General features: G+C 39.4%; 1 protein-coding gene across 1 annotated transcript in view; it reads right to left on the bottom strand.

Annotated features, from left to right (window-relative positions):
• The window catches only part of macf1a (microtubule actin crosslinking factor 1a), a 183,691-nt gene that overhangs the window by 82,090 nt on the left and 74,143 nt on the right, over positions 1 to 27,458 (bottom strand). The window contains 18 exon segments of the mRNA XM_046834431.1: positions 666 to 791; positions 874 to 969; positions 1,134 to 1,238; positions 2,320 to 2,481; positions 2,857 to 2,934; positions 3,060 to 3,188; positions 3,348 to 3,636; positions 3,755 to 3,909; positions 4,634 to 4,727; positions 5,000 to 5,127; positions 5,512 to 5,607; positions 5,824 to 5,943; positions 6,032 to 6,138; positions 7,058 to 7,170; positions 7,335 to 7,501; positions 17,180 to 17,272; positions 18,674 to 18,751; positions 21,702 to 21,791. Coding sequence (XP_046690387.1) covers positions 666 to 791; positions 874 to 969; positions 1,134 to 1,238; positions 2,320 to 2,481; positions 2,857 to 2,934; positions 3,060 to 3,188; positions 3,348 to 3,636; positions 3,755 to 3,909; positions 4,634 to 4,727; positions 5,000 to 5,127; positions 5,512 to 5,607; positions 5,824 to 5,943; positions 6,032 to 6,138; positions 7,058 to 7,170; positions 7,335 to 7,501; positions 17,180 to 17,272; positions 18,674 to 18,751; positions 21,702 to 21,791 — 2,226 coding nt within the window.

The following is a 27,458-nucleotide window of genomic DNA, read 5'->3' as shown; positions in this document are numbered from 1 at the left end:
AAAACAAAACAATCTGTAGCTTTAATACGAGCAAAACCTCATACAAATACTCAATTTCAATCCAGAACTCAATACTCCTCTTGCTGTATTGTCCACTGTATTGTTGGATTGTTCGAAGCGTCTTACGTTTTCATGCGCAGTACAAAAACATACCCATTTTCAGACATTTCAGTGTGGATGAACAACTTTTGGGAAACAATTTTAAAACCAAAGTGTAGATGCGACGAGACAAAAACGCAGTTTTTAAATCGATTTGGATTAGCGTAGACGTAGCTTAGTTACAACGGTTCACTACATTTACATTTATGTCACTTCCCTACATGAGGCCTTTATCCAGAGCGGATAGCATCATTTTTACACACCTGAGAAGTTGAAGGTTAAGGGCCTTGCACAGCAGTGGCAGCTTGATGGTGCTGGGAATTGAACTCAAAACTTTACGATCAGAATTCACTTATCTTAACCACTGAGCAACCACTTCCCACATTTTGACAGATGCCCTCATCCAGAGAAACCATCTAGCATTCTCTTAACCTGATGGTCTTTAAAAGTATATACCCAAGCTCATGTGCCCCCCTTTCTCACTGTACCATCTGCTGAGTGCTACTCAGGCCATCATATCTCCATATGTGGGTGCACTGGTGTGTGATCAGAGATAATAGTCTTACCATGGAGTCTTGCAGCAGGTCCTCCAGTTTGCCTAGTCTGCTGTTCTGGTCACAAGTGTACTGCCGCTTGATGGTGTCCTGAAGCTGTCGCAGGTACGTCTCACATTCTCGTGCATCACTCATGAACTAAGAACAGAATCGCCACGGTTACAATTGAGTATCGTTCAGTCAGATTTACATTTAAAAATATTTTCGGTTGACATAGTACCTGAAAGCAGGCAGTGTTGTCCTTGAGATGTTGCTCCACACATACACACAGCTGTCCAACCCATTGCCATTGTGTCTGTAAGGCAGCTCTGTAGGCCTGTGGTTAGAGAGCGGAATTAGCACCGAGGTTAATAATAGCATAGCTTTTTTTAAATCAGTTCCAGCATTTCGATATTTATTCAATACATTGATATAAATGATATGACACGGTTCTTTTATTAATGTAATTACATTTTAAAAAATGCTGACTAAACACCTCACCTCTACTGTCTGTTTGGCTGGGTGGTTCTCTTGACAAAGCTGATCAGCGGTTTCCTGCAGGGAGTGCATCACTTCCTGTTTCTCCTCCAGCTCTGCCCTCAATTCCTATGAAATAAGGACAGAAATAAAATGAAATGGCAATCTATTTATAACACACCGGATCAGACTTATTTCGTGTGTGCTGTATGTATCATGAATAATAATTTCAAATCAGAAGTTCTGGTTACATGCAGACAGGAAGTCTAACAGCAATTCAAACCCCCATCAGAAAATGCTATAATATTACCAGGAAACAGCAAATTCACGGGCCAATCATTGGCATCAGTGAGCTTGTGTATGCAGAAGAGGGCAGATAGGATAATCCTCATAGTGTGTTATGATGCACTGTAATGACTCTTGAGCAGCATTTGGTTAGTGGGAATTGGCAGATAGGAAGAAATGGGCTTAAAATCTGCTTTCATGGATTCTTCATGCCAAACATTTTCAGGGATGTAACTACTTTTTCTAAAAGAAGAACTCAAAACTATGAACGCCACTGAATAGATAACTTGATTCCACATGATTGGGTTTCTTTAGGGAAAGCGTAAATAACTGAAATGTTTAAGAGTTGAATAAAACTGTGGCAAGACTTAAATATTTATCCCATAAGATCAAATATAGACAGCCGATTCGCATGGATTCAAACCATGACGTGTCCTTGACGTTAAAAAACGATTCCTCATAACATTTTAAAGCCACGATTAACAGAACATCACAAAGAGACAGAAGAAAATGTATTAAAACACTTTCAAGAAAGAAAAAAAAATTAAATAACCGCAGTAAAGCCACACTGCAGGCAGCATTTATTCACATGTTAAAAATATTTATGAAAAGCTTCTTTCTTTTCACATTTTAATTTATAGCATTAATTATATTAATCTGTATATTAACTTATTGTATAATTAGCAAAGCATTACATCTTTGACTGTTGACTCGGGGTCACCTCCAGTATTTTCATAAGACATTAAAATAAAAAAATTTAAAAACTGATTAATGGTGGTCACAGTGTGTGTTCCACAGACCTGACTGTTTACTGTTAGTTTGAAATCAATGCTTCAGATTGTGGTAAAATGCTGCTGGATTCCAAAGGGCAGTATATAGAATACAATGTGCAGTGTTGGTCTTGCACTACAGAATTACCACTCACATTATACTGTTCTTTCTTTGCAGCCATGCTGGTGTTGTTCTCGCTCCAGTCGAAGGCCAGCTCCTCCTCTTCTTTCTCGTTGAGCCAGATGAGCTCTTCGGTGCAGTGTGACACAAACGCTCGCAAGCTCTCCAGGCAACGCAGTCGCCATGACGAACGCTCCTGAAGCAACAAAAACCATTCACAAAGTCCGCTTTCATCCTTCTACACGCAAGCGCACACCCTCACATGTGTTCACACACCCCCAAAGATTGCTCTCTTTCTTAAACCTCTCAATGTCTCAAAATACCTGACTGTAGAGACTATTGAGCTAAAAGAAGGAGATGTAAGGACTGTGTGTGTGTGTGTGTGTGTGTGTGTGTGTGTGTGTGTGTGTGTTTGAGAGTTAGTTTGTCATTGGCAGGTGCTGTGCATTTGCTTTTGTGTGCCACATGCAGACACTATGCACTTCCTCATAATCTGATGTAAATTGCAGTCTCTCTCTCTCTCTCTCTCTCTCTCTCTCACACACACACACAAAGGCAAATAAACACTCACAAGCAGTTTGCAGTACTGGTTCTCCAGCTTGGCCAAGGTTTCGGAATAATTGCTCCGAAAATTGGAAGAGACACTTGGCTAAAGAGAAAAAGAGCACACCGATGAGCCAATCAATACAGAAATCAGACCGGGGTGATAAACATTGTGTGTGTGTGTGTGTGTGTGTGTGTGTGTGTGTGTGTGTGTGTGTGTGTGTGAAGTACCTCGTAACTACGAGCCTCTTTCAGGCTGTGCAGCAGGTCTTCCACAGCAGTGTGGATAGTGTGGTGATCCTGCAAATGCTGGTCTACAGATGGTAGATCTGAGCCCCACTCAGCCCGCTCCAGCAGCTCCTACCACACAAACACAAACACATACACGCACTCTTCATTCCCATGTAACACTTGTGGAAAAAATCCTAAACACACACATGTCCAGGAATTTCAAAATGTACAGCATGAAAAGATATATTGTTTCAATTTAGTGTCTAATGAGCATTAAAAAAAACAAACCTGCGTTGCCTCCACCCATCCCAGCAGCTCGTAAATAAAGCGCAGGCTCCCCTCGTCTTCCGACGATGACATGGCCACCAGTTCGGAACGAGACATGGGTCGTCTGAGAAGGTTCGCCATGACTCCTGCTGCCCCCAGCAGTGTCTGGGCTCCAAGTGTGGCCAAGTTCCCAGAGGAGAACCTCTGAGTCTGTTCTCCCATCATTCCTCCTGACAAGAAGTGGCCTTTTCTGTAAACACTGGAGCATTGCAGTCGCAGGGAGACCAGCTCCTCCTGCAAACGTGTCACCCTACAACAAAGCAAAGAATAATCATTAAAAAAAGACATATACATTTGACATACATTTGATTCACTATTCACTCTGTCCCAGTTTCCTGTAACATGACACATTTCTTCCTCTTACTAACCTGAAGGCCAACTGCTCTACTTGATAGTACTTCTCATTTCGGAGGATTTGCAGGTCCAGCTGCATTTGACGGACCAGAGCCTCGCAGTCCTGCAGGTATGCACCCAGTTCCTGCTCACAGCGTGCTTGCTCGCCCCTCTCCAGCTGAGACACGTCCTGCAATCACACACACACAGACAGTGGACATAATTTTTCCGCTGCACTTTCAAGCAAATCTCTTGAACTGTAAAAATGATTGCATCACAAATATGAAAAAAATGAAACATTGTGATTTACTCTGACTTCTATCTACATCTACATTACTATAATCGTACTGGAACTGTTTCCAATTATAAAAATCCTTTGGTGCCAAACCTGCAAAAGCATTGTTTTATTATATAAAAAATATTTGGACACCTGACTTTTCTGTTACCACAAAAGGTGGAGGCACAAAATTGTACGAGATGTCTTTGGATGCAGAAGCATTCATTTACTCTTTATTTGAACTACGAGGCACAAATCTGTTCCAGCATGGCAATGCCCCAGGGTACAAATCTAGCTCCATGAAGATATGCTTTATACGGGTTACAGTGAAAGATCGTGAGTGGCCTGCTATAAAGATTTGTCCTCAATGCTACGTTCAGTCACTCACCTCACCTACATCAGTATCTGACTTTACGAATGATTTGGCTGAATGAGCACAAATCTCCACAAGCACACTCCAAGATTTAGTGGAACATATTACATATTATTATCACAGAAAAGTGGAATGTGATGTTCAAAAAGTACATATGAATCTTATAGTCAGGTATATAAAAACATTTATCAATTGAATGTATGTTTAATATTTGTGAACAGTTGAAAGAGTACAAATGTAGCTTTCACATGGAGGCTTACTGACCGACTGCAGTGTGTTCTTAGCCAGAGTGAGTTTCTCCTCACAGTCCACAGCCATGTTCTGAATCTTATTAGCCATCTGTAGGAGTAACTCCAGTCTGAAATCCAAAAAACTTGTTAGAAACCATTCTTAGCTTTGACCTGGTCATTAAAGGCTCTGTTAGTGGTCAAGGCATTGGAATTAATATTTGAAGGTCGTGAGTTTAAATTCCAGCCACACCAAGCTGTCTCTCCTGGGCCCTCTGAGAAAGGCCCTCAAACCCAGAGCTGCTCATTTGAGATAAATTTAAGTCTCTCTGAATAAGGGCTTCTGCCAAATGCCGAAAGTGTAAATTATATCACAGATTGCGTGCAGTGAAATTTCCTTCACCTTTCCACTGCAGGCCGCAGTGCCTTCTCCCTGTCCAGCATCTCCAGGATCAGTTTACCCCACTGCTCCTCCAGATCATTAGGGTGCAATCCCTGCGGGAGTTTGAGGCGCCCGAACTCGATCCATACCTAAAGAGAAACACATACGTACACTGAGAATAGGAAATACTATCTATCTATCTATCTATCTATCTATCTATCTATCTATCTATCTATCTATCTATCTATCTATCTATCTATCTCTCTCTCTCTCTCTCTCTCTCTCTCTCTCTCTCTCTCTCTCTCTCTTTCTCTCTCTTATATATATATATATATATATATATATATATATATAACTTTTCCCTTTCTCTTTCTATAACTAAAGCATACATATCCCTGTTTTTTTTCTCATGTTCCTGCAGAGCTTCAGTAGACAACATGATAAACAGCAAGCTGCATTCAACACTAAAATCAAGGTCAAGTTCTTATTCCTCCATTCATTTTGTTCACGGTTCCTTCTTGTCATTTGCTCACCTCCAGCAGCTTGTAAAGGTGTTCCATGTGCCCCTTCTCTGTCTCCTTAGCCGGAATCTCAGTTTCTTTGAAGTGGACGTATTCATTATAAAGTGCCTGAGGTGTGAAAAGAAGAATGACAATGATCATGTTTTCAAATGAGTCATTGCACACACAAAAAAAAAGGAATCTAATCTAACAGTGTGTTGTTTATTTATTAATTAATTTATTTAGTTTACATGTACTCCAGGTTCTGTCATTTCATCACAGCTACAAAATCTTCAACTCTTTATTTTGTTTCTCTGAAATTAATCTTGGTAACAAATAATTCACCTTGAGCTCCACAGGGTTCTGAGGAAAGTTCTTGTTGGCCATAAGGGCCGTGTGCTGCCTCGTCCACTGCAGCAAAGAGGAGAAATGAGACTGGTATTCTGCCCATCGCTGGTCAACCTCCTGAGAAAAAGAGATATTAAATAAAAGTAAGAAAGAAACAAAGGACTGTGTGTGTTTAAAATTATGTATAGAAGACAACTGCACGTACATGTGCTGTGATGAATTCTCCTCCCTCTGGGATTTTGGGAAAGGCATCATAGATTGAGGAGACGTAGGTGATGACCGATTTCTCATCTGGCGATGGTACATCCACATCTAGTGTGAGAGGAACAGAAAGCAGGAGGAGTGTAGTTTATTGTACACATAGGCTACATGAATGCAAAAACAGGCTATAACCATGAAATATATTTGACCAATAGATGGCTGCTGACAGACTTTCTATGTTTGCACCAGAATATGAGAAGCTTCAATGTACATGAACATACACAAAGTCTACAGTAATTGTACCGGTATTCCCCGACTTACGATCGAGATGCGTTCTGATGACTTGAAAATCATAACTTCAAATAAAAAATTGTAAAAATATCCAAAGTTAAGAGATGGCCTAGACCACCCAGGAGTCTAAAAGAATGATCAGTATGTGGCAGAATGCTGTGATTATTTAATCATTTAACAAATTAAAGTACATAATTTAGCAAAACAGAGTCATTTACAGTAACGTAATGTATAAACTTTGCATTATACAGTATATGAATGCGGAAGCAGACACGTGGATGAGTGCCAGTTTGTGAGTGGAGGGCGGAGCCTAAGCTGCTATAACATATTCCAATTTCGTCGTTTCGATATCAACATCTTAATATCGAAAGGCGAACCAATGTAACTTGGGGACCATCTGTATTGTGAATATAAGCATTTGGTAAAAGAATAATGGCAAATGAAACCATCTGTGTTTAAAGAAATTCTTGGAGACCAGATGTTTGAACAAACGAAAAATATACTATTACTTCTTATAATATTATTATTATTATTATTATTAAGAAGAAGAAGAAGAAGAAGAAGGAGTGGCTATTTTTTTAAACCAACTTTTTATTTCTTTTAAATAAATATGACACAAATTACATGAATAAGCCTTAAAGACAAAAGCGAAAGGGTAAAAAATGTACTAAACAGCCATAAAACCTGTTTATGTACAAACAAAGACAAAGTCAACGAATGTAAAGAAACCAAACGTTACCTTCAGCGTCCAGAAGTCTCGTCACTCCTAGCGACTCCGCAATCTCAAAAGCCTGCTCCAGGTTTTCGCGGTTACTCTGGCGTGCCACCTGCTCCATGTCGATCAGGTCTGGTCTGAATGTTACAATACAGTGAAGAGAGTTGTGAATACTGAGAGCTCTGTGAGAGTGTGGAATTCCTTAAAAAGTTCATTCTTATTCATACGTATAGTTAGCATGTAGTCAATAAAGAGAGGATCACATAGCTATGAGGGAGTGCCTTTGTGTGCATGTATGCACCTGTATCTGTGCAGGAGGGCATTGAACATGTGACCACTGCTCCAGCTGGACGAGAAGTTGACACAGCGAATGCCAGGGTAGCCCTCGGTGGCCTTCTGAGTCCATAGCAAAAGCTTTTCCTTGGCTGTCAGGTCCCCAGACTCACCACTCACATAGATCTCAGAGATCTGTGAAGATGAAAAGATGACTGATCTCTGAAACTGAATGTAATTTTATGTATATATAGGGGTTTAACGGTTACATGTATTCGTACAAAGGTTTTTCGGTATATGGCTTTTCGATTTGCAATCCTTTTTACATGTGGACATAATAAAAATCTGAGTTTCCTCAGGAACGTTTAAAGTGTGTTTTTTATTTTATTTTTTTTATTTATTTTAAACTTCAAAACATACACAACAATGCCAGGTTTATAAAAATTAACCTACAGTTGGTGTAGTGTCACTGTTTTCTCACTCTGTACCGGAAAAACGCTAAAGAATTAATAGTGCTAGATTTTTTATTTGTCACAAACATAGTTATATGCAGGATACAACATGCAGTGAAATAAAAAACAAACAAACCCTTGAAACCTTAGCGCTATTCTAGCACTATTTATTATTTATAGCGTTTTTGTCTAGCTTTAATAATTTCTCTTAAAAGGAGAAAATGATGAAAATTTCCCAGATAAATTTTAATATTTAAATGTAAAACACACATTTACAAACACATCTGTATTACCCAAATGGGTCTAACAAATGTAAACTAGTGAATTTTCTTTTTTTTTTATTTATTTAATTTTATTAAATTAATTTAATTTGTGATTGCAAAATTCAATCAACCTAATAAAAAATTTTATTGCATTAATGAGATTTATTCTATTTTTTATCAAATATTATTTTATATATTATTTAACCAAGTAGGCATTTTTTTAAAAAATTAAAAAATGTAAACTGTTGAAAAGTTTATATAAAGTTTTTATAAAAATTACAAGCAATTTAATGTTTTGCACCAGTCCCCCTCCCTTCAAACTTTTCCATATCTATCTCTCATAATAGTGAGTTTTTGGATTTCTGTTAATTTTTCTCAGCCCAGGAAAATGTGTTAAAATTGTTTATGGTAAATCACACATACCCCAAAGTTGCTGTGAAATGACATGAGGTTAAAAATAAAACATTTGAAATACTCAGTCAGCACACATAAATAGATATCTGCACATAACTTAAGACATTGGTTTTAGGCCCTTATAGGGACACAGACACACAGAAATGTTTCTTTACACACTTTCTGTTCTTTCAGCATTAATCAGTGGCTTCAATCTATTCAGTGTAACAGTCCACACCCCAAATGCATTTTCTATACAGATTTTAAAGCCTATTAAAGCCTGGCCATCTATTCAGGCACATTTTCCCGAAAGTGAAACCTTCTTTTTCTGAACTCTCCCATTTCCCAGCCATCACTTTAGGTTCTGTTCTCCTTCATCCCTTCTGTGGCAATGCAATCACATGCTCTCTGCTTTCCCTCATGGCTATCGTTCCTTTTGAATCGCTCTTTCTCTCTCTCTCTTGACTACCACAAGGCCACATGCATTCAACTGCTTCTTTTTTCAAATTTCTTTTTTCTAAAATCATTCTCTATTTGGACAAAAGGAGCTGGAATGTCGTATCATCCTGTGCCTGGTGCACTTCATCTGTATTCCTTTGTCATCCCTCTCTCTCTCACGCTCTACAAGCGTGTCCAGCGCCAGCACAAAGCAAGGCAAAGCAATGCAAACCGAAACTCAGAACAGAAGATGGCTAGCGACCCTGGGGAATCAGAGCAAACAAGGGAAACAGAGAAAGCACAGATAGATAAATCGCAGTCTCCATGCTCAGACGCTTACAGTAAAAATTATAAGGTCAACCTGTATTGATCGCAAATTTGGAGCAGCCTGGCCCTGCGTTTGAAGTTTTTCTACACAGGGATTCACTTAATGGCATAAAGCGCTCCCTATATAATTATGATGTACTTACTACATATGCATTACTACAAATATCACATTACTTGAATAAAAAAAAAAAAAAAAAGGCTTTCTAACAAAATCTCAGCTCAGTATATGCTGAAGCCATAGAGAAGCAAAGCTGCTTTATATACAGTAGCAGAGCACAGTTTCAACAGGGAAGAAACACAAGGCTAAAGAGTGTATACTTTAGTGAGAGAGTATACTATCCCCACACTTCCAAAGAATACATCAGCGCAGCAACTAGCTCACTGTTAAGACTGACGAATAAGAGAATATTGATCTGCTTTAATTTTGATCTGTATAAAGCTTCCATGCAGATACCCATATAGATACTGAACAATAAGAGGTCTTTTGACCTCTTCTTTATTCACTGCATCTAGAACATACAAGATTAGATTTTCTTTCCTGTACTGAAATAAATATACATAATAAATAATAAAAGAAAAGGTTTCAAAGGAGGAAACTTTCCATAAGAGACCACACTACTAAAGTTTACTTCAGTATCAAGCAATTCTGGCTCTAATTCCATGACATTTTACATAAAATTCATAAAAAAGTTAAATATAAGGCAATTAAGGCCAGACTTTGTGGAGGTAAAGGACAAGTGTCCCTTATTTTTTGAAGGAAAACTGGTATTGTCAATTCCCTTGCATACTTCTCCCCTATTTCATAAGATCAGTATGCTTTTCCCCCCTGATAGCCTCTACTATATATTAAGAAACTACAAGTCCAACATTTATTAAGGAGTTGGATTATAAATCATATATCTGACCTCCCCCATGGAATTGTTTTGTTTGTTTATTTGTATTATGTACATATTTTAGAATAAAAAATATAAAAAAAATCGTATAGCAGATAAGAATGTAACTATCCCTGTTTTAGAATAAGTGCTGCTGTTTGTGTTACTGCACTAAAAAATTAAGAATTTAAAAAAATTATTTTGTAACATTCTTCTGTCTCACTCTTTGTCTTCCCTTTTTCAACATCACCAATATTTCCTGTTAGGTCCAGTATGTGGTACATTTTATTTTCTCCAAATGTGTATTGATTTTATTTTTTTATCAGGCCTCACTGTGTGCAAGTCTTCAGAACATGTACCTAATTGTTTCTCTTTCAGAAAAAGAATGTGTAAGCGTTCCAGTTTCATCCTGAACATATATTATTAAGGATTATATGGCTATTATGGTACTACAAAAGCAAAATAAAAAAAAAAAAGGTATGTAAGTGAATTTGGACATCAGCTATGCTCACATTAAAAAACATTGAATAATCAACTTCTAGTGAAAGTATCAAGATTGAAGGAGAAGACTGTGTGGTGGTGTGTGAAGAAGTGTGGTGGTGTGGGACAGGATAAATAAGAGAGATGAGAAATTGAGACAGAGGAAGAAAGAGCAAGAGAGAAATGAACAAAGGGGAGAAAAAGTAATGCATGATGTACTTCACATAAAATTTTATTGACTGCCCCATTACCTGTAAACAGGTTATTTTTGTTGTTGTTTCCTCAGAATGAACAAATTAGCTAAAAAATGCTCTGAGGTAATCACTTTCACTACATATAAAGCTGACAGAAGTAAGAAATACTTTAGTCTATGCTTTAAATGAAACAACATACATTGTGTGTGAGCTGCAAAACTGTGTGAGTGGTTTGATGAGGCTAAAGCTTAAGATTTGTGAGGGGGAAAAAACAGGTTTCTAGCACCTTTTACAAAGCTTTTCCTAATAAAGATCCCACTAAGCCAGATACATATGAATATACTACTGATTTAGAGGTAACACAATGCTCTATGTGAATAGATTTATAGTTAGTGGTTTTGTGACAGCTTTGGGGTGGGGGGGGTGGGGGGGGTCGGGGTTGATTGAAGTAAATGATGAAAATCAATATACATGTGTTGAGATTAAATATCAATATACATGCTGGGAGATTAAATCTACAAAGAGCCTGAAGGAATGAACATTGTTAAAGAAGCAACACGAAGTGCGACAAAAATGAAAATAGCTTAGCCCCCTGAGAAAGCCTGCATGCAGTTGTCCTGATTAATACAGCTTTAGAAATGTGAAGAAATGCGATATACAGCGAATGACGATGTGGTGTACTGATCTAGTCCACATAACAGCAAAGCAAAACCTGTTAAATTTGATATCAAATGAAAAAAAAAAGAAAGAATATTTACGTTCTAAAAATGTAATATGACCCCTAGCAAGTGAGTTGCATTTAAATATGATATCAACTAACATTAACTCATTAATACCCTAGAAAAGGTGAAGGAGTTGTCAGCTGATAAACACTAGGCTATTAGGACATCGAAGGACAGCAAAGCCATAATTACTCCTCCTGAATGGCCCTGATAATGAGAGAAGAATGTGTCACATGCACCATGTGTGTCTTCTGTTTACTGCATCACAAAATCAATTGATGTATATGTATGTCAGCAATAGTCACAATAGAGCAAGGGTGGCCATTTCATTAGCATGGGGCAAACAGATTTGTGTCATGATATTAGTTTTCCCTCCACAAAACCAGTGTTCTCAGTTAGTATGTATGTTTTAACTTTAGTTGCTCTGTGGTTTAACTATAGCATACTATTCTTTTCAGAAGCCACTGCTTGCTATGGTACATAATCACGGTGTGGTCTGGCTGCTGGTAGAATATTTTTACTAGTCGGCTAATTTAGCGCACACAGACGACTCATGCTACACCATACAAGCCTAGTCATTTAGGTTTCTCGACAATCAGCAACATTGTCGCTTTTATACATGGTGGGGTGACGAACAAATGCATGATCTTGCCACCTCTGCATATGTTTTAAGTGCCTAGATTGACAGTGTGTCGTGGATGATTTGGTAGCAGATGAGCAGAAAAACAAAAACGGTAAAATAAAAAGAATTTGGGATGAAAAATAAATAAATAAACTGCTGTTTGGTGATGATTATGCTCAAAGGAAGTGGTCAGGAAGGAGGTGGAGATGAGTGCTTCAAGATACGTAAAGTACTGTACATAGGACGTACAGTTCTGAGTGTGGTAATTCAGGCATTGTCAATTAACACAAAATGTGCTGCTCGCAATAAAAAAATCCTTTCAGATAGTCTATATACGGTTTAATGACGAGGATCAGTACTAGCCAAAATGTTAGCAAGCAAGACAGAGGAATTAGCAAGTGTGTCTGACCTGAGCAGGGGGTTCTGATGGTTTCTCTGCTGGAGAGATGGGACTTTCCAATACAGAAGTGTTCAGCACTTCAGAAGAGCTTCCCCAATCTGTCTGAGCAGTAGCCGCTATGTCTGGAGAGGTAATAGGCACATCACTGGCATAACCTGAAGACTGGGGATCCTGCAAGGGAACTTCTGCATCCTGAGTATGACTGTCCAACAAGAATCCTTTCCCTGATTGACCAACAGAAATTGTTGGAGCTGTGATATCTGTGGATAGCTGTCCCCCTTCTTGCAGTACCTGCACTTTCTGAATGCCACCAATAACAGGAGATGCAACGGGTGGTTCTGAGTGCACTTTCACTCCTCGGTCGTGCCACAAAGGTGATCCGTAGTCTTTGGGGTAGACAGTCCGAACTACACAAAGCCTGCCATCGACTTCCCGTATGTGAACAATTCCCTTCTGGTCCATTTCTGAGGCATCGTCAAGCAACATTTCGCATGGCCTAGCTTTATATTTGTCCTCTGTCTCTAGTTCCGCACTTTTGGCACTTAAAATACAGGGTTTTTCAAGAACACCCTGGACCCGACCCTGAACCCGACAGACTCTACCTCCACCTGGTGTCATGCTGCCCAGGTTTTCCTTAGTCTGGGATTGCTCGGGAAGCGTTTTGTCTGATGCTTGATGGAATGCCCCCATCCATGCTGGGCTAGGGGCAGGTGATAGAATAGCCACCCTACTGCCTCGCAGTGTCCCTGTGCTGCCTAAGATAGGCGCTACACCAGGAACTAGAACCACCTGCGTAGGAGTTTCAGTCATTGGTTTGCCAGATCCTAGTTCGATCGAAGCATCATCGGTGGTACTTACTATGATCTCCCCTGTGAGACTAACCTTTCCAATGTCATCCTTCTTCTCTGCTTCTGCTTCAAATACTTTTAGTGCCTTTTTTACTTTGCGCTTTCGTCTAAAGCGGAGTTTCCTCTTGGGTGACAGAGGAGGGACACCATCTGGTGCTGGTTCTCTGGGCTGCTTTACACAACCAAGAGAGTTCCCCATTTCCAACAGAATAGAAAAAGATGGTAACAGTACCCAGGAACAAATTTTTTTTTAGACTAATGTCAAGTTTTAAAGGTGAATAGTGAAGGACGCAGAGGTACAAAGGTAAGAGCATGTAATAAGCTTTATGTTGAATATCTGGAGGGTAGTTCTGAACACTTGCATCTGCACCACCTGTTCATGCCCACCAGACAAGCCATGCTGTGGTCACTCATAATATTCTGGTCCACCAGAATGACATACGAGCTTTAATCCCACTGTCCAAGTTAATACGATGGGGTGCTTTTGCAATCTACCTTCAAAACCATTTCATGAGCAAGGACTCCTGCACAACACATGCGACATCCTCCTGCTTAGTAAGAACTAGGTAAGAGCTGCAGTGCAGGCACATCCAGAAACTATGTCTCAAGAGTGTGCACACACAGTTAGTAAGAATGAGTCAGGAGACATGACTGACAGCTTGGCAAAAACATCCTATTATTGGCTTTCATATAAATACAATTCTGTATAAATTTTGAGATGTCCTAGGGGTAATAAAAGTGCTCTTCTGTTACAGATTCCACTACCATCTATTATTGATAGCCCTACTTGTGGATTGTTGTCACAATAGTAGTTGTGGTAGTAGACTTATAACTGTTTATTGCATTTCACAATTTCAGCTGGTTGTCGACAGAAAGGAGGAGTTTGTTAAGCCCTTTAAATGTTCTTGTTTCCAATGGAAGCATAGCATTTTAATTCCCAGGACGTCTTGCATGTATGTGTAAGTCTCCAAAGGCTAGCGATGGTAGATCAGTCTCCAGACATTTAAAGAGCAGCAAGGGGAGGAGGGAAAACAGTGTGTCTTGCCTCCACTGTCACTGTGACTTATGCCAGAGAGAAGACATTTATGTCAATAAAGAGGGCAGAAAGCATTATGAGTCAAGAGACTACACAACCTTGCATGCACTGCACACACACAAAAAAGGTATACACACACAACTCACTATCCCCCAACGTTGGTAACTGTGGCCATGACTAATCCCATAAAACACCTTATGATATCTGTCGACTTTGGTTTAGGGCACCCGTCTCCTCTTTGTCTCTCCATTGAAGATGTTCTCCTCCGCAGGCAGATTGCCACTCCCTTGTGCTGTTGGCCTCACTGGCTGAGGAATCTAATTAGAACAGTTGTAGAGCTTGCCGCCTCAACCCTGCTCTGGAGGAACTGCTGTGCAGGGGAACACGAGGGAATCTATCCAGTTCCTGGATATATGTGTGATGAGTGTAGACAACTGCAGATGCTTCGGTCAGAGAGAAAGCAGTAAGTGCTCCATTGCTCGTGCAGTACACGATGGATCTCATCGATCTGGGCTTCCGATTGAATCAGACAATGTAGATGTCTGCAAGTGTAAGCCTGCTGGGTTTGGCATTCCTGTGATCCCAATAAGGTGCCTCATTGGTGATCCTTCGAAGGCCTGAAATAAGGAAAAGCCAGGAGCTCCAGTAGTAATGTGCTGCTTGCCTCCTCGATCTGTCGCTGGGCAACTCTGCTTCGCTCTCTCTCTCTCTCCCGTGCCGGCAAACACAAGTCTGCTGCAGCCTCACACAACACACTGCTGCTGCTGTAGCTCCCTCCCTCTCTCCTTCTCCCCTCGCTCTTCTCCTCCTATCTCCTTCCTCGTCCCTCCCTCTCACTTGCTTTCTCACTTGTGAGCTCAGAGCTTTACATGAACACGCACACACAGACCCATGCGCACACAAAATAAATAAATAAGTACGGTAAAAAAATAAATAAATAAAATAAAAATTCAAAAAAAAAAAAGAGACACTTCAGAGGAAATGAGAACTTCATATTTTAATGTGAAATAAGAAAAAGTAAAGAAGAAAAAATACTAGCAGGCTTATCAGTTGGCAAGTAATCTGGAAGATCTCTTGCATATCAATTAACAAAAGCATGGTATGAACCCCTGGTGCAGTGGTATTCTTCAAATAATTCAGACCCATAGATAGACAATAGTGGTGTGACTGATGAATTCAAGAGTAAAATACATTTGTAGTGTGAACCGGCATTTATTTCAATACTATTCCTCCTCCCCCACACTCATGACCAGCTATGGCTCTCACGTGGCACACCGATGAGATCATTACAACAACATTTTAGCAATGGGAAAAGAAGAACCTCAGCATTCAGACCTGCTGGGAGCCATCAGGGTTTGATTGACCCTCTTGCACTGTCATTACTCTGGTTTGAGCAGACAGTTTTCTTCCTGAGCGTTTCAGCTAACCGTTAACAACCTAATCTAAACAGCTCCTCTGGGACAGCTGCACTCACAGCACCTCGGCTGTAGACAAAATCCTTCATTACAAAACTGAGTTGAAAACTCACAGACAATACGAGGACAAACTGAGGACAATTCAGGCAGTCCAGAGTTAACCTAAATTACAGTGGTAGTTTCCAGGGGACATGTCCCAAATAGACTGAGAGAGACAGGGTGATTAGCCTCCTGCGGGGAGTTCTGAACACCTACAGGCTTTAAGTGGCAAATATTAAGGATGGTGCAAAAGTAGCGGTATTGCCAAATGATTCGACTGGATCTTAGAAATGAATTACAGTATTTAGAATTTTGATGCATATCAAACAGAAGTACAAGTGAATGTTTAACACGTTTAACACCCAGCTCTTTCTTTAAACAGTTTAGAGTTTAGAGAACTTTATCATATTAAGCTGATCAACACTACTGACCAGCCACCGTCACCCTGCTCTGATGTTCCCATCATGCCCTGGGACTTTCCTTTCATCCCTCCTTCCAATGTCCTCCTCCCCTCCCCCTCCCTCCCCCTCTGCTGCATCATGTCTGCAGAGTCACATAAAACACAGTCTCCATAGTAACCGGCTCCCTATGTCACCTTGTGACATCATCCTGCCTTTGAGATCCGCAGCACCCTCTAGTGGCCCGTGCTTTAAAAAGCAGCTTTTTCCTTAAAATCACATGATTAGCACAAAGTCACAAAGCGTTGCAGGACACTGGCGACAAAACTGATCGAATTGTTAGACACCCGCAGACAAAACAATTCTGTTTTTAGACCAGGTTCTGGATTTCACATAGTGGTTATGGAATATGGAGACAGTATTCTCCATTTCTTCCTCAAAAAGTGTAAGCAAAGTGGTGTCACTGCTCAAAAGACATACAGATCTAACATGAGACTCTCATTGCTCACACAGAAACAGACACACACCGACAGATATAGACAAAGCAAATAGACAAAAACAGTCACATGTTTACACAGAAAGACAGACAGGGAAAGAGAAACAGACATAACACACGTTAACCGATTCACACAGACAGACGGAGAAACAAAAAGCATGACACAGAATCAAACAGATGAGTTATTTCAAGCTAATGCAATACGTCAATCATCTATACTATACCATCCTGCTCTATCCTCTCAGCTACACTGTTCAGATTATTAACCTCAGATCTAACAGAATCTTTCTGGCATGGACACTTTGTCTTGCTTGTTCTTTCTTAATCGAGCCTTCCTTCCTCTGCTTTCTATTGGTATCACATCCCTGCAGCTCACTGAGTAAAGAAGACACTGCTGGCAAACAAACAGCCGCCATTAGAGCTCTAAATACTGCCATGCCTCTAACAAAGACCAGCAAGAAGTCACAAGATGACGTACCTGGAAATGAAGGATGATTGTCCAAATCAGGCCTAGAGTTAACTTTGGGTTTCCGTCTGTAATGTCGTCGTTTCTTATATTGACCAGTTTGACCTGCAACGAACAACCTGACAGTAAGTGGACAGCAAATATATATTTGCATATTATTGTGATAAATACATGTGCTTTATACTTGTCACATGAACTTCACAGAACAATGAAATTCTTTATTTGCGTATCCCAGCGATGTTAGGAACCTGGGGCCGAACCGCAGCGTCAGCCACGTTACAGTGTCCCTGTTGCATTGAGGGGTAAGAGTGGCAGCTTGGCGATGCTTGAGCTTGAACCCCCTACCAACTGATCGGTAAATGGTGAGCTAACATTTCCTATAATAAACTCTTATAATAAGACATGAGTAGCAAGTTATATTTATTAAACTATACTGCAAAAGTGGATGTGCATCTTTTCATTTGCATAAATAAAATATATTAAATGATTATCCTTTATAATAAATGAATATAATACATTTATTATTAATATATGATTATATTATTTGATCCTTTATTTATTATATTCTTTATTTATTATTAAAGGATAACAACAGCGTCAAGACATTGTTGGATGCCTACAAGAATGATGAGTAGGAGTGAGATGTACTTAAAATAGAGGCAATCCTGATCGGTCTCCAAGAGGGTCTTTACCAGATTTCCCTATATTGTCTTCAGGAAAGCACCAAAGCTTTGTTTAAACGCAGATAAACAAGGAACCTAAAGTAGGGAATTTCCCAAGATGCTTATTAGGCAGGGTATAGAACAGCTTTGTGGCAAACGCTGGAGGCTTCCTGAGCATTCACAAAGACTTGGTTTGAGACTCGGTTGGTGCAATGGGCTGCAAAGTGCCCCTGCAGTCTGTACCCTTGATGGTTATTTTTATAAATTTGAGAAGAACATGGGAGCGTCCTCAGAAGAGAAGAGCGACTGCTTCCACCAGGTAGAAGAACAAAATGATGAGAGCATGATGGGAAACTTTTGCTGCTGCTTCATGAAAATTATTCACTACAAATGTTTTTGTGGTCATTTTTTTTTTTTTTTTTTAGTATAAACACATTAGTTCTGCTAAGCTGTGTTTACTCATGTGTTTGTTACAAAAGCAAAGTTTGAGGGGATTTATAGCCATTTTTGATACTTCTGAGGCACAGCAGCATTGAAAATAACACTTATTACACAGGAACAGATGTCTTAAACAGCATAATTTGTATGACTACAAAATGACTGCATTTATTGTTTCTATTGTGTCTAATCTTCTCAGATCTCCCATTGTTTCTAAAGTATTTGGATAGTGAAATTAATGGAGTGTTAACATTTCTTTAAAGGGGCAGTCTGCTGCCTGTGTGGTGAGGCAAGCGGCCATTTCTGCCCACACCCCTTTACAAGCAAATGTAAGGTAATGACCATTTAAACAGACACCACACTCAAGAAGTGCGTGAAGAACGTGTGTTGTGTGGGTCTTCCATACCTGTCTCTGTTTGAGAAAGTCCAAGGCGATCTGTACGTTCTGCAGCCGATGGAAGCGCATGCGGCCCTTTTCTCTGGGCTGAAAACAAGAGTGAGAGACAAAATAAAAAAATGTGCTGTTGCCATTTATAGTTGTAGCGTACAGGCGATTGGAGAAAGGAGAATGTCTCTTGCAAGCCAAAAGCAGTGAAAGAAAAAGCAGCAAAGAAATGAAGGGCAATTGTTTAGGACTACTGGTAGCCATTAAAAAAACAATAGAAGCTTCTCTTAAAGTCATCACTCCATGCAATAACACACACCCTGTAACGGTCTGGAGTCATCTTTTCACAAAAACAAACAAAAGCACAATTTTCCTGCTTAAATCAGATCAGACACACCAGAAGGAGGCAAAGAAGCCACGCTAAGGTGAACACACACACGCATACACACACACACACACACACACACACACACACACACACACACACACACACACACACACACACACAGAAGATTGCAGGGGCCTGTGTGTAGAATGCAGGTGTAGTTAGTCATCAATGCAGCAGTGGGAACAACAGCAGCTCTACAAGATCTCACTAAGCACATGGACAGGATCAGATCTATGACTGGGGCAGAAAAGTACCAAATACCCAACTCCCAAGATGGGTGTCTCAGATGCTTCCTGTCTGGCTTTAGGGTCTTTACATGGGCTTTTTAATCCATTCAAATAACGAAATGTTAATGTTATTTTTGTCGCATCAACACAATTAAACATGCTGGATAACAGCAGATGAAAAATAAAGTCTCAACGCCACCTAGTGGCTGAATGCAGTACATTCACATTTATGGCATTTGGCAGACGCCCTTATTCAGAGTGACTAAGTAGTTGAGGGTTAAGGGCCTTGCTCAGGGGCCCAGCAGTGGCAGCATCGTGGTGCCGAGGAATAAAAAACTTGTGTTTCTTCTGATCGAGATCAAAAGCCTTAACCAATGAACTACTGTACCACTTCTAAACTTCTACACTATTAATGGTTCCCGATTCCAGAGTAGTGAAAGTAGAAAGGCTCAAACTGTTACAGTATGAATGATTGTGCATCAGGTCACTCCATCCAAATTTCATTTTCATGAAATGCATTTAACACAAGTGACTAATGATGAGAAGTTTAATTATTTTGTTATTGTACTTCGGGTCAATTTACAACATATTACATTTGAGCAACCCAGTAAAACATCTCTACATGTCTCTATAATCAGAAAAACTTATAAAAATTTAACATCAGATTTCGAAGTATATGTCACCTTTACTTTTGGTTTGAGGAAGAAAACTGGGGGCTTTCACCACCTCTGGATATTTCTCATCCAGCTGTGGTTGAGTTCAGAGACATTTGGAAGTAAAGGAATTGCAAATATGCAGGTAGTGGACTGGTAGTTATATGCACAGTCTAAAGCACAGTATGCAGCTTTATCATATAGCAGTTTATAGTGTGTGCAAAAGTTTGCACTCCCCATGGTTTCTGAGTTGAGTGTTTGAGTAAGAGGTAAAAAATTTTTGTATCCTATCCAGTGTTGGGGTTGAAAATATCTATCTATCTATCTATCTATCTATCTATCTATCTATCTATCTATCTATCTATCTATCTATATATATATATATAAAAGTCATTAATTACTGACTACAATGTCAGCATAGTATTTAACCGAAACGATCTGTTTTTTTGTATAGCTGCAGCAACAAGTTAAAATCCTCCACCATTCTTTACCGTCCACCACTGCATATTACTGCGTCATCAAAATCCACTGTTCTCACATGGACAAGAGAAAAAGGATCTTTTCATTTGAGTGAAACATGGGAAAATTTTGAATATTAAGTATAGCTGTATTAAAACTATATTCAATATAAAATACAAGTAATTTACATGACCACTAAAAGCTTCTAAAAAAACAAAAGCTAATGACTCAAAACAAAAAAAAAAAAAGCTAATCTTCAGGAACCTTCCCTACTACAGATGTAAAATCACTCAAAAGCACTTCAGCAGTTTACTTGCTTAGTAACATGTTGCATCCAACACTGATCCCAATGCTGTCAGAATTGTCGAATGCTACAGTCATCGTAAGACCGATAAAAATTCGAACCATCGTAACTCAGGGACCATCTGTATCTTATAGGTTTATACCACACTGCATATATCTGGCTTATAGGTACAAATAATCCACCGTTAACGCAAACAGGAGGGTGATGCCACATTTGTACAGCCTAACATAGAATCGCCGAGTCATGATTACTACGCTGCATAAGTACAACGTCTGCACGAAGGAAATACCAGAAACAAAAACCAGATTCAATGTAAATCTGCTTTATATGAGCATATAAAAATATTTGCAGGGCGTTTTATATATATATCACAGGGTTAAGTGCACGTCACTCGCATGCAGTTTTAGGACATCTCACACATACTCCCTGATCTCCATCCTCTCCATCCTCCACACCCAGCAGGATAAGTGGAGGGGCGCGAGACACGCACGGCCTCTGCCCAGTCGAGCCGCTCTTGTGCTGATCACAACAGAGAGGGATGAAAAATGAAAAGCTGAACATAAGCAATAAGAGGAAGGTAAGAGCAGTGAAGGAGAATTAAAATGAACTCGGCAAGAAGCGAACCAAAAAATGATTCTGAGAAAAGGGAATGAGCAAGACAGAGAGATAAGGAGGAGATATGGATGAGAACGAGAGAGAGGAGCAGTGGATTGAGCATGTGCAGTAGAAAAATAGTGATTCAGAGTGAGCAGTCACTCTACTAAGCCAGTGATCGACCCAGAGACCACCGTGTAGAGAGATCACTCTGAACCTGCGCTGTTGTAAGATCGTTTAGGTGTAGATGATGCTGAAGTCACACGTAACCATATCCGAGAAGCCATGTCTTATTACCATCTCTCATTAACTACTCGAGAGACAACACTATTCGGCACATACTGTAGTGTAACAGTCCAGTCAAATGAATTTGGAGCTGGTTTCTAGTTTATGTTTGTGTAAGTGAATATTTGTGTCTCCTCACCAGCGTGACTCCAGACAGCACCTCCAGCAGAGAGATGAGGTTGTGTCCATCTCGCAGGTCCTCGTACAGGTCTGTGATGTGCTTCCGGACCTATAGAAAAAGAGGGAAAAAATTAAAAATGGTGGATTTGTTTTTAGGCTCCTGGATTTAGCATATAGTGAATTCAGATCATTTGTAGATTAAAATACACTATACGGAAAAAAGTTTGTGGACACCTGACCATAAGATTCGTATGTGCTTTTTAACCATCCCACTCTACATTTAGTCCCCATTTGCTGTTATAATAACCTCCACTCTTCTGGGAAGTTTTCCCCACTAGATTTTGGAGTGGGCTTGTGGAGGCATGGGGTGCAGTCAGTGTTTCAATTCATCCCAAAGGTGTTTAATAGGGTTTAGGTCAGAGCTCTATAGCAGGCCACTCATGATCTTCCACTCCAACCAATGTTAACCTTCATGTAGCTGGCTTTGTGTACAAAAACAGTCATGCTGGAACAGGTTTGTATCTTGTAGTGGATTGAAGGGATAATTTAATGCTAGCACATCCTTAGACATTCTATACATTTGCGTGTCTCAGAATTTGTGGTAACTGTTTGCTAAAGAACCACGATGGGCTGAAAAGGTCAGGTGTCCCCGATGCTTCCTACTGTATAACCACACCTAACTCACTCTTAAGATTCTCACAATGGCAAAGAAACAATAATTATATATCGATATGATTTAATAATAGATAGTGTAAACTAGATGCTGTACTATCTTAATCCAGCAGAGGGCAGCAGGTGTATTGAAATATAAATAAGATTTACAGACACAAATACAAAAATTGTACAGGACACCTACATTTAATTAGTTAAATAGTTAGAAAAAATATCGCCACTGAAATGTTTTTGAATATTAACTAGCACATAAATGCTATAAGGACAAAGGATAGTACCATCATACAATATAACGTTCCTATGTAGATCTATGTAGAAATCATTGACATGGCAACCCAATAAAAGGTAAACACCAACCACCACCTTTCTTAATGCCATGTCAGCTTCTATGGCGATGTTGTTGATGGCGACTACCTTTAGAAAATAAACTTGATTAAAAACCTTTTTAAAAGTATCAGTAACAGAATAAAACAAGTATCTAAAAGCGGTAAAAGTATTACAATCCAGCAAAAGGTTTTTAATGGATGTTGCATTCTGATGAACATTTTGGGGATTTTTTTTCCTGATAATAAAAATGTATTTGTTAGTTTAAAGGGCGACTTCAAAAAGATATAAATTGCAATGAAACAAGAATACTATCAAATCCTGAGTTTTTAAAATGAAGAAACACAATAAATCGCCAATATCGGTCAAATCTATCAATTTCATCGTCAGTTTGAAAGGATGACAGGAATAAACCACCATGCTTTAGTCACAGCATTCAGGAATTTTAACCAGTTACTAAAGATGTAAAGAAAACTAGACCTTTTAGCTTTTTTTTTTTTTTTTTTTTTAGAGAAATCAGTAATCAGGTCAATCATGACTACAAATCAGCCACCAAAAAAAAAAAAAAACAGAAAAAAACCACAGTGTATGTATTAAGAATGCGATTACTTTAGTTAGTATCTGACTTGATCTAAGCGAACTTTGAACTGTGAATTCATGAAGCTTGGGTTTGCAGGAATATATACATATATAAAAATTATATACATTTTTCCCTTTATTATTATATTTTTTTTTAGGTATCACACAGGACATTTGCCTCTCTGTTTTCTCGCTGTTGCTTAACATATGTAAAAAAAATATATATATATAAAAATTTCGTCCAACAAAATGTGATGCCAGATGCATGAATATGAAAGTGTTTAGTTTTTAGGATTTTGGTTCATTAAATTAAGCACAATGTGAACTTGTGGCACTTTCACCATCTCAAGCATGCATTTGGCTACCAACCATCCCACTGCTTCAGTCACCTGTTAGTAAGTCTTTATAGTGTATAGATCATTTTATGCAGTGTGATATTATATACCATATGGACAAAACTAATGGGACACCTGACTTTTCCAGCCATATGTGGTTCCTCCCCAAACTGTTGACACAAAATTGGAGGCGAACAATTGTACAGGACGTCTTTGAATGCAGTAGCATTACATTGTCAATTCACTTGAATTAGGAGACCCAAATCTGTTAAAACAATGCTCCTGTACACATTTTCAGCTACATAAAGATACGTGGATTGAAGTACAGTAGTAGATCTTGAGTGGCCTGCTATAAAGCAGTAACCACAACACTAGTGACAAATATTGGGATGAATTGGAACACTGACTGCACCCCAGGCCTCCTCACATCACCTACATCATTACCTGACACCTAGAGACCATCTTCTCATAAGCGTGGAGGTTATTATATTCGTAAATGGAGACTAAATGCTAAATAGGATGTTCAAAAAAAAAGCACTTCTTAGGCTCAGGTGTCCACAAACTTTCGTCCATATAGTGTATATTCTATAAAGTGTGAGAAAAGGAACTTGTTAGTCATGGGAAGGAGGAGCCTTGCTATAGCACACTGGCCTTATGTGCTTTGCTACACCTGATCAGCCATGCCTGTACTTCCTGCACTGAATCAACTTTCACCACACCTCAGGAGGCTGGGCAAGTATATCAAATATATTATACTCTGAGAAACCTGAAGACATTTTCGTGATAAATGACTGTATTTGGATTGTGGTGTATATACACTTTATGTGCAAAAGTTTGTGGACACCTTATTATAAGATTCAGCATCCCTTTCTACATTTACTCCCCATTCACTGTTATAATAACCTCCACTCCACTGGGGGGAAAAAATTACACTGGATTTTAGAGTGTGCTTCTGGAAATGTGTGCTCCTTCAACCACAAGTAAGTCAGGTACTGATGCAGAGTGAGTAGGCCTGGAGTGCACTCACCAATCCAATCAATCCCAATGATGTTCAGTAGGGTTGACATAAGAGCTCTATAGCAGATCTTTCACTCCAACCCTTGTACACCAAATATTTATAGAGCTGGCTTTGTGCACAGGGGCTCTGTCATGTTGGAACTGGTTTGGGTTTCCAAATTTAACTAAAGGGCAATGTAATGCTAGCACATCCAAACACATCCTTTACAATTGTGTACCTTTAACTTTGTGGTAACTATTTGGTGAAGAACTACATTTTCATCTTCCTCTTCTTCTTTCAGCTGCTCCCATTAGGGGTTGCCACAGTGAATCATCCGTCTCCATACTCCTCTGTCCTATACATCTGCCGCTTTCACCCAAACTATCTGCATTTCTTCCTTCACCACATCCATAAACCTCCTCCTTGGCCTTCCTCTTTTCCTTCTTCCTCGTGGCTCCATCCTCAGCATTCTCCTACCGATACACCCCATGTCCCTCCTCTGCAGATGTCCAAACCATCTCAATCTCGCCTCCCTCACCTTGTCTCCAAAATGTCGTACATGCGCCGTCCCTCTAATAAACTCATTTCTAATCCTGTCCATCGTCGTCACTCCCAACGAAAACCTCAACATCTTCAGCTAATGCTAATGCTGTAATGCTAATTTTGTATAAAATTAAATGTTATTAATCTACAAAACAATGTATTCACCCACGATGAATGATTTAGAATAAATCCTGTTAGAAATGAATTGGAAAGCATTTTTGTGATGAGGGCTGAGTAAGAGGGTGGATTACGGGTGAAAGCAAAAAAGAAAAGTCGGCTAAAAAAGTGAACTCTTCTCACGCCGAGATAACAGGTTCCACAATAAGAAACTCAAGTTCCTTCAGAATGAGGTCATGCTTAGGTTATACATGTGTACAGAACAAACACACATACAATGTCAGAATTCAACAGACTGAAATAAGGGCAACTAAACACACTCGTTTCAACAGGCTGCCAGTCACGTGACATCACCTGCTATCAGCCACGTGACCCTGCTATCTACAATTCCACACACACACACACACACACACACACACACACACACACACACTGACGGAACTCCTGGTGTTGTAGAACACGTCTCGACACTTCTGATCGATGCACTATTTGTTGTGGAACGTTAAGGCTATCGAGTTCTTTTCCCTCTGCATTTGGAATGTAACTCCATTGGTGACGCGGAGTTTGGATTCGGAGCCTTTCTTTTTGATGGCCGCTTGTCAAGTAGATGAAGCAATTAAACTTAAAATAGACTGCGTGAACGCTTCGCATACAGAATTCACCCCTGCTGCACGTGTGCTGAATCATCCTTCTAAAATTATTTATAGAAATTCATTATTAATCGTTTTGAAAAATGAAATGGAAAAGTTCATAGAAACAAATCTAGAAAATGAAACACTTTTTATAGGCATTAGGACTAATGGGAATTTTTGTGGTAAACGTTATCCAGTGCCAAATAAATAATACTGTATGGAATATGATGGATTTTACCACAGAGCAGATGTGCAGTAATGTTCCATAACATCAGCAGCTCCATCTTATATATATAAATGAATATGTGTTGTGTAACATCGAAAAGAAAAAAAAAAATCAAACATCTCACTTTATCATCTTGGAGCATACTTCTCATCTCACATAGTCTCACATCATCTCATATCATCATACATAATTTCACGTTATCTCATCATTTCAGCTCGTCTCACATCAACTGAGATCATCTCATATCTTATATAATCTTACGTTATTATACATCATCCCACATCCATACACTACCCAAGCATTCTGTTTGGACACTTGGATGACATATTAACGGAAGAGGTTTGTGTGTCAGCATTTCCCCTCAACATCGGGGGGGTCTTCAGGACTTAATGCTTTTCTGGTTTCTGGGTCACATGATGCGGTGGTGGACCATCCCTTTACAGTAAGCAATAACAGGAACAAACTTTGACTTAAAAATATTCAATTAAGTAAGATGTCATTATAAAGAGTGAAATGTTCATTAATAATCTAAAAAGTAAAATCATAAGTTCAGCAGCACTTCGTGCCATGTGTTATACACTTTAGAGTCGATTATTTTTGTATAAAAACACAACGCATTGTGTGTAAGTCATATAAATAGAAAAATACTGTATAGTGTTTATTTTTTACCAAACCAAAGAAGTGAAAATGTGCCTTAATCAGTTAACAAGACATTTATGTAATAATGATAACAGTAATAACTACCAGTGGATCCATCACTTGGTAAACTGTTTGGTTTAGTAATTAGTCTGCTATTACTGAAGTCATTATTGCTGCATCACACTTGGCCACGTGGGCAACAGGTCCCTTAGTGACCACCGAGCAACGCACTTATTTGTTTCTACTGCTGTAGTAACACCACATCACATGCCTTTCAGTGATTCATATCAGTTTGCAATGTGGCACTAAACTCAAACAGCTCATCCAAAACCAAACACTATACTGACGAAAGTATTAGGAAAACCGATTTTTTCAGCCATATGTGATTCTACCTCAAACTGTTGCCCCAAAATTGGAGGCAAACAATTGAACAGGATGTCTCTGGATGTGGTCACATTACCTTTTCCTTTCACTTGAACTCAGAAACCTTAACCTGTTCCAGCATGACAATACCTCCGTTCACAAATTGAGCTCCATGAAGATAAGCTTAACATGAGCTGGAGCGGAAGATCTTGAGTAACCTGCTATAGAGCTCTAACCTCAACCCTATTGAACACCTTTGGGATGAATTGGAAGGCTGGATGTTCCCACAGGCCTCCTCACCTCACCTACATCAGTACCTGACTTTACTCAAACCCTTGTGGCTGAAAGA

Source organism: Silurus meridionalis, chromosome 22, assembly GCF_014805685.1.
Source record: "Silurus meridionalis isolate SWU-2019-XX chromosome 22, ASM1480568v1, whole genome shotgun sequence".
Classification (NCBI taxonomy): Eukaryota; Metazoa; Chordata; class Actinopteri; order Siluriformes; family Siluridae; genus Silurus; species Silurus meridionalis.
The sequence above is the reverse complement of the archived record's forward strand: the minus strand, read 5'-3'. Positions and strand labels throughout refer to the sequence as shown.